At 66.0% G+C, this 17,245-nt stretch overlaps 1 protein-coding gene across 5 annotated transcripts in view; it reads left to right on the forward strand.

Annotated features, from left to right (window-relative positions):
- The window catches only part of PLEKHA6 (pleckstrin homology domain containing A6), a 48,600-nt gene that overhangs the window by 14,050 nt on the left and 17,305 nt on the right, over positions 1–17,245 (forward strand). For 3 of the 5 annotated variants that reach the window (XM_075521813.1, XM_075521815.1, XM_075521817.1), the window contains exons 2-5: positions 13,657–13,737; positions 13,907–14,222; positions 14,295–14,367; positions 14,868–14,968. In XM_075521813.1, the coding sequence (XP_075377928.1) occupies positions 13,920–14,222; positions 14,295–14,367; positions 14,868–14,968 (477 nt within the window). In that variant the 5' untranslated portion in view covers positions 13,657–13,737; positions 13,907–13,919. The remainder of the gene's footprint in view (positions 1–13,656; positions 13,738–13,906; positions 14,223–14,294; positions 14,368–14,867; positions 14,969–17,245) is intronic. The other 2 variants (XM_075521816.1, XM_075521818.1) reach the window with 1 other exon arrangement.

Genomic DNA, 17,245 nt, shown 5'->3' on the forward strand with positions numbered 1-17,245 from the left:
GGAGACGCTGCGGGCAGGCGCGTTGGCGCAGGGCTCATCCGGGCTGCGCCGCCGGCGGCAAAGGCATCACCGAGGGCCCTTGCCGGGCCGGGACTGGCCCAGCTCCAGCGCCAGCCCGGCTCAGCGACTCCCGTCCTTGCTGGCTTCCCTCCCCGGGCACGGCAGCGGACGCGGGGCTGGGGCCGGAGGCTGCGTGGCCAGGCTGGGCTGCGCTGCAGCTGGAGCCCGAAGGCTGTATCTCCCCGCCGGGGCGGAGGGAGGGCTGGGCTGGCGTTTATTTACGTGATGGTGGGGGAGAAGGGGGAACGAGCAACAGGCTCTCTTGCAAATGGGATTTCTGGGAAGTGGAAAGCTGGCATGCGTTCAGCCTGGAACTGTCCTGATTTCCAATTGGAAACATCCCACAGTGACTAAACTTCATTCAGGGGAAGATCTCGTTCCGCAGAGCTGACGCCGTGCTACTAAACTCACCCACGGCGTTTGCACCGTTGCGGAGGTGGCTGCGGGGAGGGGGACGAGAAACAAGATGAGGGCCGTGTGGTGGCACGGAGCCGTGCCCTGTCCCCGCAATGGCTTTGCACCACCCTGGGAGACTCTGAGGGTCCGGTCTGGAGGGATGCGGAAGGTTTGCAGCTCCCTCTGCTTTTCCCCCAGCAAATTCCTTGTTTTTCCCCTGCAGCTGCCCCTCGGGGCTGCTGTCAGCTTCGTGCACTAATTAGGACGTGGTTGGGAAGCTGGGAAGGAGCAGTGATTCACCAGGAAGCTGTGCCCATCTGCCCCAGCCGGGGTGTGGTGGGCTGGGGACAGCAATAGAATCGGGGCAGTCCCATCCGAGGGCAGCGAGGGAATTGCTGCGCCCGTCCTGGCACTGGTGCTAATGGCCGGGCTGAGCGTTTAATGGCCGGTGGAGGAGGCTAATGGCTCGATACGGCGAGCACCTGCAGATAGCTGATCTCTCGGTGGGTTTTAATAGGAACGGGTCGGCATCCAGCCTGACCTGCCCGCCGGAGGCTGTGCCCCAGGACGGCTGCGCTGGAGACAGGAGCTGGCAGATCCCCTGCGCCTGGCTCCCCAGTGCCCTCATCCTGGTGCAGAGCCGCTCCGAGCTCGGCAGCGGGGCCCAGTGCCTTGGTCAGCTGCGGTTTACGGGGCCACTGGGATTTGGTGCAGAGAGCCTTGACACGGTGATTTATCTCTGCCTCTGGAGACCCGTTCTGGCTGTGTCAGCTCGGCACAGGGCTCGGGGGCTCGGCTGCGGTTCCCCCCCCCCGCCCCGGGATGACCCACGCCGGGATGGCACCGCTGCCGGAGGCGGGGGCAAGCTCAGCAAAGGCAGCGGATCGCGAGCCGGTGCCTCGGGTCTGGGGGAGCCTGTGCGTGTTTGGTTTGGTCTGTTTGCTTAAAAACAAACCTCCCTGTTCGGGGGACCTTTGGTTCCCGCTCTGTTTGTACACAGCGGCTGGCGGTACGGGCGTGCGCCCGGGCGGCTCGGGGGCTGGGGGCTGGCGGTGCTCGGGCCAGGAGGAATCGGAGGCATCCGTGGGTGCCAGGCTCGGCTCCTGCCCGTGGCGGATCCCCGCCGCGGTGGCTCTTCCCGGGCACTTGGGAGCACTTTTGGCTGCTCTGCACGTTGCACCCACTGGCACCCACAACGTGATCGCGGACTGCTCTCCGGGGCTGTGGGACGCGCTGCAGACGGCTGCAGGGTCGGAGAGCTTCAGCCAGCCCCGAGCTGCCCGGAGCCAGTGCTCGCCCCGTCCTTGGGAGCTATTTGGTGCAATGCACTTGCACAACCGAGACCTGTGCGCTGTTGCGTCACAGCTCGGTTACAAGCTGTTCTGAGGCCTGCGAAGGTACAGGATCAGATCTAAAAATGGAGAGTTTCCCCATATACCGCCATCACACCCATGATGATGTAAGGGAAGCATGGCATTGCACGAGGAAGGCAGGCAACCGGGACAGCAGCCGTGCTGCTGGGGAGGGTGACAGGCTGCCCGCAATGACAGCCCTGGCTGGGCCGGCTTCGCTGCGGCACAGGAGGCAGAGCTGAGCTGCTCCTGCCCAGGGGTAAATCCCCACGGGCACACGTGGCCACGCTGGGCCATCTTGGCCAGCAGACCGTGATGAAGCCCGGGGGTGCGTGCACCGCTTTGCAGAGACCCGAGCGTGCCGCCGGCCTCCACCCAGCCTTGCCGCTCTGGCAGGTGTGGGGCTCGGCGCCGGCACGGCACGGCACAGCCGGCTATGCCAGGAATGTGCCGAATGCGTCGGGACTTGACTGCGGGAGATCTGGGCGCAGAGCAGCCGATGAGTCACTTGGAGGGCTGGCAGCGGCATGGCAAAGCTCGTGAGCTGGGGCAGAGCCAGCAACCCCCTAACCCAGAGCCTCCCCGAACCCAAACACCCATGGGAAGCGTGCCGGCAACGCTCTGCCGGGGTCCCGCGATGGCAGCGGTGCCGTGCAGGCTGGCAACGGCGGTGTTAGCAGAGCAACATGCTGCGTTGTGCCCCCCGCACCCTGGGGTGCTGCATTTATGACTTTATTTTTCATCCGTATGAGCGCACCCGTTTGCTAAAGCACTGGAGTGAGAGCAGCCTGCGGGAGATCCGACAGCGGAAAATCGGTAATTTAGACAAAAACAGTCAAGAGCCTCTGCAGGGAGCGGTACAGCCTGCCGCGGCTGATCCACCCCGCTCCCTGTCCGGGTGGGCTCGGTGGGAATAGCAGAGCCCCAAGACCCACTGCTGGGAGCAGAGGCACCCTGCACCAGAGCATCGCTGCACCCCGCTCCATGCTCTGTGCCCTCCAAGTGCTCCCAACTTGGGGTGTTTGCACGGAGCTTGTGGCTTTGTGTCCTGCACGGGTGTGGGGAATGGGAAATCCAAAAGCTGCGCGGGCGCGGGGAGCCAAGCCCCGCTGTCGACGGGTCTTATCAGCCGCTGTGTCTGTGCTTATTTACAGCTCGCTCCCGTCTGTGGTTTTTTTAGCCATTTGATGGTCTTATATCATGATTAAAACCACCCTCACAGCAGACCTTCGCTTTCCAGCCTGCGCGGGGTGGTGCCGTGCAGATGTTTGTCCAAGGCTATTTATGAGCGCTCACAGCCCGGACGCCCCCGGGACGGCAGCCGGGGCTGGAGAAGGCAAAATTTGCTGCGTGTCGGTGTCCGAAAACTGGAGCTGGGCTGCGGTGCTGCTGGGGCGTCGCGGGCTGTGAGTACCTCTAGACCCATGGGAGCCAGGACGGGGACAGGAGCCGAGCCCCTTCTGTGCCCCTCTGCGTTTGCAAGGGGACGCGGCAGCTGCCCCGGGCCGGCCGAGCCGGATGTGTCCCTGCTCCGGGGCCTGGCCCGGGATGCTCCTGGGGCAGCGGAGGCCGGTGACAGCGGCTGGGCTTGGGGCCAGGGGGGATAGGGGTTTGCTCCCCAGGTGCCGTCGTGCCCTGGGGCCGTGCGTGGGCAGAGCAGGGCTCTCCCGGCTCCTGGCAACATCGCGGCTGGAGGTTAATCATTCAACCCCTTCACAGGTTGGGTAGCGTACCAGCGCTGCAGCCAGTGGCAGTGGGGGACGGGGACGTCTGTCCGTCCGCTTCCCAGACCTCAGACATAGGAGCAGCCCCTGTGCTCCTCCTCCAGCTCCGGGTGCCTGTGCCCCCATGGGGATGCAGACGGGGGTGATCCGGACAGCCCCGGGGGTACTGCGGCGTGCGGGAGACCCTGGCATCAGGGCGCTGGCAGCACCGCGCGCCGGCTGAGCGGCAGCCTCGGGAGCCGAGCCGGCCCCCGGCACAGCCGAGGGAGCCAAGAGCCACGGCTGGGTTGTAAACACGCTCGGATAAAGTTACAGCCATTGATGTTCCTTGGAAAAGCTGCGTGGAGGGAGAGCCCCGGGACCCCTGAGCTGAGAGATCCCGTCCTGCCCCGGCTCCCGCAGCGGGGAGGGGACGGACGTGTCTCCTGCCTCTGTGGGCAGCCGGAGGGGAGCAGCCCCCTGCCCTGCCACGCTGCCCTGCTTCTCGGGGGGCAGAGGGCTGTGGGGCTCGGCCCCCCGGGGCTGGCCGCTGCTGGCCGCCGCTGAGGATGGGGGAGATGCAGATGCGGGATACGGCCCTTGGGGCTGCATGGGGACGTGCAGGGCTGCTCCCGGGGCCCATGCTGCTGAGGGAGCGGTTTGGGGTGCATAGAGACGTGACACTGTGGGGATGGCTGCAGGTCCCCAGGGGGTGCGGAGCCCCTTGGAAACCCCTCTGCATCCCCGGCGGGTTGGGCTGCAGTGGCCTGCCACGCCGTGGTGCTGTTAAAGGGGCTTTCCAGACGGCACAAGCCGAGGATGCTTTCCCCTGCTCGTCCCGCAGCGGTGCGGTGCCGAGGGGGTTAAGGCTGCCGGCAGCTGCGGTGACTGTTAATGATTGATACCAATGACGGTCTCTGTGGGCTTGGAAGGAAATCATCTACCCTGGCTGCAGGAGAGCCACCTGCTTGGCAAGCGCCGTGGACAGAGGTGACGCGCGGTGGCACCGGTGAGTGCGTGCGTGTGTGCAGCGTCGGCACGGAGCCCGGCCATGGCACACGTGGGCCATTGTCTATAGCCGGTGCCCGGCAGTGGCCAAGAGCAGCCAGGGACCCGAGGGTGGCCGGTGTGGTGATGGGCACAGCTGGAAACCTGGCAGGGAAGGCACCACGGTGCCGGTGGCCATCGGGATGCTGGTGTGATTATCACGTGCGATGGGTTAAGCAAGTGCTGAGGATTTGTCCCAGCAGGGTTTCCCCAGTGCTGCTGCTGTAATCCCCGCTCCTGACCTGACCTGGCTGTGGAGCGGGGTTGTGGCTGGATTTGTTTTGATGCCTCGTACCGGCGATTGCTTAGGACAGGTATTTCTGCCCACTGGAAGTGGTTTCTTAAAGAGCTTAGCGAAAGGTTTAAACCCTCCGGGTCCGGGTCCAGCTTGCAGCTCGGAGGCTGCATTAGTGGATCGCCTTTGGCAGAGGCATCGCAGCTGCCCAGGCACCTCCGTACCCCCTGGCTGGGTTTTGGCCACAGTGCCGAGCCTGGCCGCGAGCCGCGGCCCTACTGCCCCATCCCCCTGCGGCCCCAGCCCCTGGCCGAGGGATGGGGAAGGTCTGCAGCCCCACAGCGGTTCCAGATTTGTAGGAGGCTGTGGAGTGCAGGGGGAGAGGCTGAAGGATTGCATCCTGATCTGAGAAACACTCTTGATGTCTCACGTCCGCTCACCCGTGCAGGTGCCCCCTGCCTCTCGGTGTTTGCTGCGGTCCGGCTCGGTGTGCTGGCAGCCTCCCCCCGCTCGCCCCTCGCCTCCGAGCCCCGAGCAGCGTGTGTTCGCGTCTGTCCACGACTCATTTCATCCCCGCTGGTCCCCTGGGGGGTCCGCTCCCGGCTCCCGGGCCGCCCCACGACTGGGGAAGGATGCTTGGCCGGTGATGCCGCAGGAGAGCTGCCAGCTGCCGTGGGGCTGCCCTGTCCCGTGTGGGCACGGCGGCTCGGGGAGCCTGGCGATCCCGTGCACGTGCGGTTTGGGCTCTGTCCCCAAGAAGGGACGATGGAGCGATGTGTTTAAAGCAGGGGCACGCGCTCCAGCTCAGGCGTGGGCCGTGACCTGCTCTGCCCCGGGTCCTGGGCCACCCCGTCACATCGCTGTGACACTCCCCAAATATCACCCCACGCCTATGGGATGCTGCTGCACCTGCCCCGCACTCTCCGTCTCCCGCAGCAGCGCGTTTTGGCCCGGCCGCCCCTGTGGGCCATGCCTGCGATGGAGCCGGGGTTGCCAGGGAGATAAAACACAAATTCCCGGTGCTTTTTGTGCTTTTCCCCGACCCAGGCTGGAGCGGGAGCGGGGGACTCGCCCTCCCCGCTGCCGGTGACGACTGCCGGCAGCCACTTTGTTCTCTGGAAATCCCCTGACTTCCCCCTGCTCCCGGCCATCCTGCTCTGCCGTGCCGAGGGCAGCGGGGGCTTCTCCCACTCTCCGTCCCTGTGGATTCTGGCCGGCCGGGATGTCCCTGCTCGGGGCCACTGCCGCTCCTGCGCCAGCCCGGCTGCGTGGTGGCGGTGACGTTGCGTGCGGGTTGTGGGTGTGCGGGAGCCGCTGTCTGCCCTTGCCGAGGACTTTGCCCTGGCTCGGCAAGCCCGGCACGGCAGCCCTGCTGCTTCCCAGCCGCATCCAGCTCAGGCTTTTCTGCCTTCCTTCCCGGCAAGGCTCCCACGGGGACTCGCAGGGTTGATGGCGAGCGTGTGCTTGCAGAAGCGGGTGGTAAAGCCTGGCCTGGCCACGGTGCTCGCTGGCTGCAGCTTCTCACACCGAAACCCTCCCGAGGTGCATGGGGCAAAGCTCTCCGGGATGAAGCTGCTTGCTCTGGGGAGGCTGTCGCCTGCATCGGTGATGGGCGGTGAGCCGGGGTGCTCCCTGCCTGGGCACCACGGTGGCAGCTGACGTGTGCAGTTTGTCACAGGGGTGAGGTGGCAGAGGGGACGGGTGCTCAGATCGGAACCCTCCCTCCTGGGGCTGCATTGTAGCAGCACCCCGCACAGAGAAGGGCAAGAGGCAAAATTAACCCCAGAAGCAGCTGCACTGGAGGGGGAGCACGGCAGGACCGTGCCTGCGGGCACCGTGGTTAGGGACGTGGGTGCTGCTCGGCTGTGCCCCGGTGCTGGCACCGAGCCGGGCGCAGGAGGAGGCTGTGCGTGCGCGGGAGCCCGGTTTCGTTAGCACAGAGGGCTGTGCTGCCTCCTGGCCCCCAGCCGTGATGGACGCGGTGCCGGAAACGCTTGCTCAGCTGGATGGCGGGGCCGGGATTAGGACAGGGATGAGGTTATGGAGGAGAACTGGCTGCCGATCTCTGCTGTGTCGGGAGCTGCGGGAGCCGGCCAGCCGGCAGCACCGCAGGGATGAGCCGGAGGGAAACCTCAGCATGCAGCTCCACACCGAGGTCTGGTTTTCGAGCGCCCACAAGCCGCTTTCTTCCCAAAGGCTGATCTCGCTGCAAATCTGGCAGGCGCTGGGATTTCCAGGGCTGCCGGTCGGTTCTCATGAGCCCATGGCAGTGCCTGGCCATGGGTTTCTTGGCCAGGGGGGGTTTCTTGCAGCTCTCCATCCTGCCTTTGCCTCCCTCTCCTCCTCCCCTGCAACCTTTTCTGCTTTCGCTGCCCTCTCCCAGGGCTGGCACGTAACTCTTATAAGCACAGGGCAATTCAGAAACGCCAAGCAGCATTTCCCACCGGGTTGTGGCCCAGGCTTTTGGCCAGGGCCGGGGCTGGCACAGGACGCCCCGTGGCCGGCTCAGCCCTGCCGAGGGCGTGGGGAGTGTGCAAGGGCTAGCTTTTATTTTTTCCTGCTTGAGTCATCCGACGGGGGTTGAAGTAGCTGCAGCGATGGAGCAGCCCAGGGCCTCGCTCGGCAGAGAGCCGGAGCCGGGGACGGCCCTGCGCAGAGGCGCTGGAGCAGCCGAGCCGCTGGCACTCGTCCCCTGGCTGCAGTGACTCCGCCAGACCCTCTCGCACTGCGCCTGCAGAATTTAATTTAATTTTTTTTTTTTTTTTTTCCTATTGCACCTCAAGCACGTGCTGCGCCAGCCCCGCAGGGCAGAGCCGAGCCCCCTGCACCCCCTGTGCCGAGCGGGACGGCTGCGGGGGCGTGGACGGTACAGTTTATTAGTGCATTATAATGTATTTGCTCCTGCCCTGGGCTCCCCTTGCAAGACAGGACTCGGCAGTTTGCACTTGCTTATCTGAGGGTGGATTTTCTCTGCCAGCCCCCTTGCAGGGGCCGTGGGTGATGGGGTGACCCTGCATCCCCTCCCATGGGTGCTGAGCGCTGCAGTTAACGAGGAGAAAAGGGTTTTCAAGGGCTCCGGTCAGAGGAGAGGGATGTGGCGCAGGAGGAGGGGGAGAGGTGAAGAAAAGGCTAGAAAAACAGAGGAAGGAGGCCAACGCGCGGGGCGTGTTTGGCCGGTGGCCACGCGAGCCCCTTGCTTGGGAGCTGCCTGGATGCTCGCCCCGAGAACACGGGTAAAACCGCCAGACGAAGGGTTTTCGTTATCGCTTTGGAGGGGGGCTGCAGGCAGCCTTGGCCGCCTGCCTCCTCCTCCTCCTCCTGCTGCTGCCTGCCGCAGTCCCAGGGTGGCAGAGCCCGGCAGCCGCGACGGTAACCCCTCCATCCCAGCTGAGCCCTCCGAGGGGCCGGGGCGATAAGGGCGGCGAGGCGCCTGCCGGAGCTGAAATTCGGGTTGGAGTGTGGGAGGACGAGGCGGTTGGATCCCCGTAGCGTGCAGCCAGCCTGGGAGCTGGAGGGACGATAGCCTGCGGCGAGCGCTCGGAGGGGAGCCCCGCAGCTCCGGCATTGCGTCCTGGCCGGTGGGGAGGGGGTGGCCGGGCTCCTGTAGCCTCCCTGCCCGGCTGCTCTGCTCTGGATTTAGGGTTTGGCAAGCTCCGGCGCCTGGGCGGTGAGCCCGCGCCTCCCCTCCTCCCGCCCGCTCGCCGCCCTCGCAGCCGCCAGATAACAGCCAGGAGCCCCGACGCCCCGGGGAGGGCCGCGGTGTGGGAATGGTTCCCATTAGCTGACGTCCACCGCACGCTGGAGGGTTTGGGGGGCTGCTCGGCTGCGTCCAGCCAGCCGAGCTGGGCTTGCCGTCCGCTCCGGGAGAGGACCTCCCCTGCGCCCCACACCAGCCCTCAGTGGGCTTTTTCCAACCCCCCCCAGTGCATCCCACCTGCCCCACGTCCGACAAGGAGCTCTCCCCATGGGGAGGGGTCCCGACGCAGCCGGCCAGAATCCTGCCCAGCCGGAGCGTGGCTGGCATCGCCTGCCAGTGCTTTGCCCCACGGCACGCCGTGCTAGGGGGGTTACTCCTCCCCGCACCCACTCTCCCGGAGCTGGCTGCCGGCTCCCTGGATGCACCGAGCCCTGGCGTGGGCTGGTGCTGGGAAATCGCTCTCTCCTGTCACCATTTCACCTGCTTCTTCCCAGCTGGGGCGGGGTTAACCCTCTCGCACCCTCAGCTGCAGCCGAGAGCAGCTATAAAGCAGCCCACCCTCCTGCCCTCCTGCCACTGCTGCTCTGCCGCGGCTGGGTCCCCCCCCCGGCGCCGCTCCTGCACGCACCGCAGGGTGATGTGGGTGGGGGGTGGCACCCACGCGTTGTGCCGGTGACTGTGGGGGTCCTCGGGCTTTGCTCGGGGACGTGCCCCAGCCGTGGTCTGTGGTTTGCAAGAGCTGGAGAGCCGTGACCTTCATGGGCTGGGAAGGGCAGGGGGGAGCCCGGGGGCTTGTCCTGCTCTCAACAAACTTCAGCTTTGGGGAGGGGGAAGAAAAGCAGCATTGAGTGAAAGTTTCGTTCTTCAGTTATTACATTTATTCCCTTCTCTTGCTCCCTACCTTTAAGAAAAAGCACGGGGAGGTTTAGAGGGCTTTTCTTTGATGTTTACCCTGAGGAAAACACTGTCTCTTCTCCCCCACGGCTCTCCCGGGAGGTCCAGGGGAGCCCCCCACCCCTGAGCTGCTGTTGGGAGCCCTGAAGCGTGTCCGCTCGATCGGTGACGGAGGATGCCGTGTCCCTGCCCACCCCCGGCTGCTAATGACTGTGAAATAGCCCAGCTGGTGCAGGGAGAACGGCGCCTGCTCCGGGCTGGCGAAGCCAGGGTTGAACCCGGGTTAAAAGGCTCCCAGAGTGGTCCCTGAGCACGGCGCAGCCCCCCGTGCCATTGAACTGGGGTGACGGGGGGGTGAAACCCCCACACTGGGGGGGACGGTGGCTCTGGCGTGGCCGTGGGCGGACTCCGTGGCTCCTACCTGCAGCGTCCGGCACGCCCAGGAGCCGCCTTTCCTGCTCCTGCCACATTGTCCCCCGGGGCTGCCGTCCCCAAAAGGGGCCACGGCTTCAGCTGGCGGCTCCCCGTCCCCCATGGCAGCCCCGTCACCGGGTGAACGTCGGCTTTGTCGCACGGCGGAGGGCTGGCACGCACCCGCGGGCCGTTGGGGGACCTTGACCCCCGGCTGCTTCACTGCGGAGGGCGGCGGTGATTGAGGAGTGGGTGAGTCGCTGCTGCGGGGACACGGGGACGGCCAGCGCCGGTGGGTTTGCCAGAGGTGCGAACGCAAGCACGAGGCTGGTGCTGCCTGCGGGTGTTGTGGTGGGCAGGTTTCTCCGTGCACGCGTGTCTCGCCCCGTGGCCGGTGGCCGGCGGCCGGCAGCGTGCCAGCGGTCGCGCTGCTTGGCTCCTCCGTGCCCAGAGAGCGGCTCCGGCCCAGGGTGCCCTAAAGGGGTGGATTTAGTTGGTTTGGGAGTGGTAACGCCACTGTGTTGGCACATTCTCTGCCCACGCCGAGGACGTGGTTCCCGTCCCTGGCTGTTCTCCGCCACCCTCCTGGCAGGGACCGCTTGTGCCAGCCGAGGAGCAGCGGGAGCATCCCTGAGCCGGGCACTGGTGCTGACCCAGCTCGCCCCAGGCTGACTGACTGGCATGGCTGTAACTTCAGGGCACCGGTTTTTGGGAGGAGCAGGTGAATGATGCAATGGCCGGGAGAGGCCGGGCTGAGCAGCACTGCGGGCTGGCCGGGCGGGTGGTGTCCCGAGGTGGTCCCGGGGTGCTGGCGGAGCGGGGACGTGGCGTGATGGAGGCCAGCTGGCTTTCTGTGCTGCGCTTCCTTCTTTGGAGGTTTCTTTGAAATGTCAGGGCTGCCTTCCCTCCCTCCCATTATCATAACAGTCCCGATGTATTTGCATTCGCTTTCCAAAGCGCCGTGCCCAGGCGGAGGGTGGGTCACCCCGCATCCTGCTCCCCCCTCTTACCCGGCTGGGGTGCAAAGGGCTCCCCAGACTTCCGGGGTGCTGAAGCCCCATTGCTGGGTGCCCTGCAGGGTCCCGTGTCCCCCCCCCCCCCCCCCCGCAGCTGCTAGGTTGTTCGGGGGTCAGTGCTCCTGCCCGTCCTGCTCCCCGGGATTTTTCTCCTGGTGTGACCTGGGGAAGGGATGGCAGCACCGCGGGGGGAGCGGGGACGGTTTGGGGACAGAAGCAGGGGGAAGGGATGCAGCCAGTGAATCCAGGGCAGCAGCAGAGCTCATCTCGGCGCAGCTGCCTCCCTCGCCGCGACAGCCCCCCTTCCTGGGGCGCAGCCCCCCGTGCGCCGCTGCCCTGCCAGGGTGGGGGGGCCCGGCAGCCCCCCGTCTCGCCCCTCTCGCCCTTCGCCTGCCGCCAGCTGCTCCCCGGCACTGCACCTGGGCTGCGGGAGGCGGCGTGTGCGGCGCTGCCCTTCGCCTCTCCTCTGCGCGGGGACGCGAGCGAGAGCTGTTTGTCCCCATCGCCTGCCGGCTGGCTGCCGCACACCGGGGCTCGCCAGCCCCGGCTGCACCGGAGCCACCGGCACCCGCGAGAGCTCCGCCGCTGCTGCCGCCGGGAACGCCAATGCCACCGGCGCAGGGCTCGGGGGACTGGGACACCTGGGAGAGGACAGCGAGACCCTTCGCCCGCCGCCGGCATCCCCCTGCCCACGCGGGGCTGCTGCCCCCATGGCACGTGCCATCGCCTCGTAGCCTGGCGGCCGGCGGCACGGGGCTCGCCGTGCCCACCGCTGCCATGGTGGGAGCCGGGAGCCGGCGCTGAGCTAGGAGGGCCCTTGGCATCATGCTGAAGTTTCGGGCAGACCGGCGGGTGAGGTAGGACCCGGGGGTGGGCTGGCGGGGGCCGGGGGTTCCGTGGGCAGGCGGTGGTGGGGGACCCTCAGCCCGGGCAGTGGCTGCTGCATTGCAGTGCTTGGGAGGCGATGTGAACTCGGGATTTTCTGGAGCGGGGTCAGCCGAGGGAGCCGCTGCCGGGGGGTGGTTTAAGGAGGTTCCCCGGCTGTTCTCGGGGTCTTGCCACATCTGGGGGTGGGGGCAGACTTGGGGTGGGGATGGGGGGGAAGCACCGGGGCGGGTGCCAGGAGGAGCCACAGGGGCTGCAAAGCAGGGTGGGTGTCCTGGGCTTGGTGGTGGGGTGGGGGGAGAATTCAGCCTGCGGGAACAGAAACCTGCTGTGGTGCGGGGTCGCGAGCAGGGCTGGGGGAATGTCCCCGGCTGGGGTTCGGGCATGCTGGCAGGTCCTGGCAGCCCCCGTTTTCCAGGGCTGGGGCGGTCGGGGTGCTGCTCGCTCGGCATTTGCACCCTCCCCATGTGTCAGCATCACGAGGGGCCTGGGACCTGCTCTGGTACCGTCACGTTGTGCCCCTCCAAAGTCACCTGCCGGGGGCAAGTGGTCCGGGAGCAGCTCTAGCCCCGGGTGACAGAAACCCCCTTTGCCGCTGTTGGAGCGTGGGCTGGGCAGGCTGTCTCCGTGGATAATTCGTGTCGGTCGTGGCACAGAAAAGCCTGGCGCTGGGGGGGTTTGGGGAGCGAGTGCCGCCCCTCATTGCGGGGTGCATACACATTGCCCAGGTTTTTAAGGTCACCCCATGCAAGGGGGAGGGCTGGCGGAGGAGAGCAGATCCGTGGCAGCGTACAGGATGGGACCTGCAAGGGGGAGCGGTTCTCAGCAAGGCTTTTTTGGGCAGAAAGCAGTTAATGTCTTCAGAGCCTGGCTGAAGCCCAGGTTCGGGGTGAAGCATGTGTGGATGGGATGGTCTTGGCAGCTGCGTTTTCTTGTTCAAACTTCCTCTGTTTTACTGACACGCAGAAGTTCAGCAGCGTTCCGGGCTGTTGGCGTGTTGGCTTCGCGGGTGGCTGGGGGCACCCGCGTCCCGGTGCCTGGCAGGTTTTGGAAAGAGGGGTGTCACGGGGACGGGGTCCAATGCAAACTTCCCGGGATGGAGCCCTGAACCTGCGGGTGCCCCTTGTCCTTTCCTCCTGACACAGCTCCAGCAGCGAGGGCCCCCGGGAAGCCGTACGTAAGCGGGTTCCCCAGCCGGAGCAGCGAGGTGCCGGGGTGCCTGGCAATACCGGCTCTGCGGGACGGGGCAGGGACACGGCAAACGCTGGCGGCCGAGCCTGGCGGGAGCCCTGCCTCCTTCCTTCCTCCTGGCACTGCCAGGGAGCCCTGCACCGCCGGCAGCGGCTGCCTTTGGCTGCGCCCCAGCGTCGCCGAAGCAGCGCCAGGGCTGGGGCTGAGCTGGGCCTGATCCAGCTGCAACAGCTTGTGCTGGTGGGTCCTGGGCTGATGGTCGGGGTCGGTGTGGTGCACAGCCCCGCGTGCCCAGGTGACCCTTCTCTTAGCCTGACTCAATGCGTTTTGGCAAAAGGCTCTAAAAACAGCGAGCCGAAGGGGAGGATGTGACATTGGGGACGTCGCTGCAGGCACAGCCCAGGATGGGCCATTGCTGCTGCTGCTTCTGCAGCGACTTCTTCTGAGGGGTTTATGGTAATGTCTGGGATGTGTCCAGCAGAAGTAACGAGGGCTCGGCCACCAGAGACCTCGTTTCAGCTCCCAGCGAGGCAAGCACTTGCTGGGAAACGCTGATGAAATGCGCTGAGCAGATCTGAAGCGTGGGGTTAGCGGGGGCACAGGGGAGGGCGATGCTCGGGGCAGGGCGCAGGGAGCCAGCCCCAGCGCCGGTGTAGGTGTGGGACAGCGAAACGCTGGGGTTGGAGCAGCAAATGTGGTGTTAAAGGTTTCTGAGGGGGAGGACGGGGACGGGAGATGCTAACCACCACCCCACCGCTGTCTCTCATAGCCACAATGAAAGGCGGAACACGTTCCTGCACCCAGTGACGGGACAGGTCCCCGAGGACAACTCAAGACTTGACTTGCAAAAGTAGGTTGGCTCCCGACTCCCCTGGTTTCAGGGCCTGGGAGTGGGTTGCGATGGGGGACCGAGGTGGGCTGGGGCGTGGGGAGCCGGTGCCCGGGGCGAGGATGCCAGGGGTCATCCTCGGGGTGGAGAAACGCAGCTCTGCTGACTCAGCTCTCCTCCTGTGCCGCAGACTGACCTTGGACATGTCAAGCAAAGCGGGTGGCAAGCGACCGGCGACCATCACCAGCGAGCCCTCCAACCACACCATGGTGTCGGAGGTGCCCCCGGAGCGCCCAGGAGGCCGGGTGGGTGCCCAGAGCCGTGCGGCACGGCAGGCGGCGGCAGAGACGGGGTGCCGGGGCCCCCCCCGGGGACTGAGCGGCTCCTCTCCCCCTCTGCAGGCTTCGCGCCCCTCCCGCAAGGGCATTGCCTTCGGGAAGCGCTCCAATTCCATGAAGAGGAACCCCAATGCTGCCGTGACCAAAAGCGGCTGGCTCTACAAGCAGGTACCCGAGCCCCCGCCATGGCGGGTGCCCCCTCCCCGGGTGGGTGCTGCTCTCACTGCTCCTCTCTCGCAGGCCAGCTCGGGGGTGAAGCAGTGGAACAAGCGCTGGTTCGTGCTGGTGGATCGCTGCCTCTTCTACTACAAAGGTACGGCAGCGAGTACCTGCCTCAGGTGCCCCCTGCGGCTTGTCCCTCCCCCGGCAGGACCCGGTGGCCACCAGCCAGGTGCCTCCACGCAAACCCAGGCCGTTTCGGGGCTCAGAGCAGGTTTTGCCAGCGTGGGCAAGGGGTCTGGAGGTGACAGGCGTGCACAGCCCCCCTTTGTGCAGGGGTTTGCCACGTCGGGGACCCGAGGGGTTAATGCGGGCGCCTTCCCTGGCAGCTCACTGGGCTCAGCCCCGGCAGCGTGGCCGAGGGCGGGCATGAATAATTGAGCAGGCTGTTTTGCGAGCCCAGCCGAGCTGCGCAGAGCTGCTGGGGAGCAACAGGCAGGCAGCCGTTTCCCACAGGTGAGCTGCCTGCCAGCCCGCCCACCCATGGGACGGAGCGATGGGCCCGTGTCCCCGCAGCAGCTCGTGGGTCTCTGCCGGGGGGCAGCCGGGGCTCCCAGCCCCTCCGTGCGTGTAACCCCTGCATTTGCCCACCAGACGAGAAGGAGGAGAGCATCCTGGGCAGCATCCCCCTCCTCAGCTTCCGCGTGGCGGCCGTGCAGCCCTCCGACAACATCAGCAGAAAGTACACGTTCAAGGTCAGTGCACGATTGGGACGGAGCTTGGAGGGGACGGAGCACTGGGACGGCGCTGGGGTGGCGGTGATGCTCGCAGGGTCCTCGCTGCTCCCTCTTCTTGCTTTCTTGGTGACGGGGCATGGAGCGAGCCGGGGAGAGGGGTGACGGCAGTAACCCCCCACGGATACCCTGCGCGCTGTGCGGACGTGCCTTCTGCCCGGGAAACCGAGGCACGCATGGGGCAAAGCAGCATCTCCAAGGTCATCCCCCACCCCAGGCCTGAGCTGCTCCTGGGCTCTGCCCCTTGGGGTGCACTGATGCCCCCCAGCCCCGGGGCGTGCTGGGTGCAGGGCGAGCAGCAGCACTGCCCTCGCCGGCGGTGCTCTCGGCCCTCTCCCTGCCCCGCTTTCCCCTCCGCGTCGCTGCTCCCGGCCAGCCTGTCCCACCGGCTGCCGCAGCGCTTCTCGGCAGCGCTCCCGGAGCCAGACCTAGAAAAGTGTCCCCGACTCCTCTTTGTTTTTTAGCCTGCTTTGACTAGCGTGCCAAGGAAAGGGCAATGTAATTGCGAGGGGGTAGCCTATAATGAGTCGCTGCTCGTCAGCCTGTGCTGCCGTGGGTGTTGGAGAGGAGAGCAGCGAGAGGCGGAGGGCGGCTGCTGCAGCCGGGGCTCTCCCGCGCCCGCCGCCAGCAGCAGACCGTGGCTATCCCTCGCTCAGAGCTGGGGCTGAGCTTCCCCGGCACCGCCACGGCACTTGTCGGCATCGCCAATGCACCTTCACCGGCACGACTGCTTGTGCTGCCCACGGTCCCGGGGAGGGTCGTGTTAGCACTCGCTTGTCGACGGACCCATGCGCCGGCTGGCTCGCACTCGTGTACACTTGTGCAGAAACCCAGCGTGCGCCGTCCTGCGCGCGAGCGTGGCAGGAGCCGGCGCCGGGGGTCCCCGCAGGGCACTGCGGAGGAGTTTTTCCAATCTAAGGGATGGATTTTTGTAGCTGCTTCCTTTAAATCTGTGTTTAAGCTGCAGCTGAGCACGGCGTAGGGGCGAGTGCTGGCGAGTGGCAGCGCGGGCTGTCCCGTGTGCCTGTGCTGACGCTGGCAGCCGGTGAGGTGTCTCTTTGCCTGCGGCTTCTGCAGTTGAGAGCAGAGAAGTGACCTGGGCGAGTCAAAATGCCTCTTGGCTTGTGACACTGGTGGAGAAAGAGCCTTGCAAAGCTGCTGCCCACAAACTGAGCTCTGCAGGCGCGTGCCTGCCTTTCCCTCCGCACACGAGAGTTTTGGGGGATGGTTTTGTTCAGAGAAGGGTAGAGAAGGTCCCGATGGCTGGGAGAGGTCTGGGCTGCAGCACCCGCGCTCCTGCCACGCTGCGGCTTGACCCTTGTCTGTGTTTCCTCCTCTCTCTGCGGGCGAGGATCCCCGGATAGGAGGTCTCTCTTCGTGCCCATCCACCACGCCAGCACCCAGCCACCACCTAGGTAGTACCTTCTTGTGTTTCTGATGCATGCAGAAGCGTCAGGGACCCACGGGCTTGCCGGCATGCTCCGCTCACCCTGCTCGCACTAACCCAGGGGACGAAGCGGTTTGGTTTGATCTTTTGCTCTGGCTGCAGAGCTTTTAGAGGCAGGAGTGCATGGGGGTTGCAGGAGGTGACCCCGCGGCTGGGCACGAGGGCTGCATGCTCTGGGGAAGGGGAAGATGGAAACCCGAGGGAGGGTTTTAATCAGAACCCCATTTCCCATCTTTAGGGGGGAAAAACCTCCTGCTTTCTCCCTTTTCTTCCTCCTCACTGCCTCCCGTCCCTTTACAGAGAGGGGGAAGGTGGAAGCTTCGAAAAGGCCCCGAGTAGCCAGACCTGCCTTCCAGCACGGGGTGGAGAGTGGGCACCAGTATCTTGGACCGAAAGCGAACCTTTTTCCCCCAAAATGTTGCCTGGGCCCAGAAGCCACCTTCCCCCTAACCCTGCATGAATGATAATGCTCCATCCCGTGCTGCCGCTCTCGCTGGGACGTGGACCCTTTGCTGGCCCCGTGTGCCCCGTGGGGACCCGCTCGGTGCTGGGGTGCAGCAACCTTAGCGCCAGGGTGCTGCTCCTCCGGCACAGGGTCCTGGGGAGGGCTGGTCCTGAGCATCTCTGAGCGTGACCACGGGGGACTCGTGGCCCCGGGGGATCCCCTGCGAGGGGATGAGGGCTGGCGCTGGCTGTGCCTGCAAAGCCTTCCTCCCGCTCGGTGCCGCTGAGGATGCACGTCGCTGCGAGGCTCGGGCAGGGGAGGGAAGGACCGTGCCTGGCTTCTCCTG

Source organism: Mycteria americana, chromosome 20 (genome assembly GCF_035582795.1).
Source record: "Mycteria americana isolate JAX WOST 10 ecotype Jacksonville Zoo and Gardens chromosome 20, USCA_MyAme_1.0, whole genome shotgun sequence".
NCBI lineage: Eukaryota > Metazoa > Chordata > Aves > Ciconiiformes > Ciconiidae > Mycteria > Mycteria americana.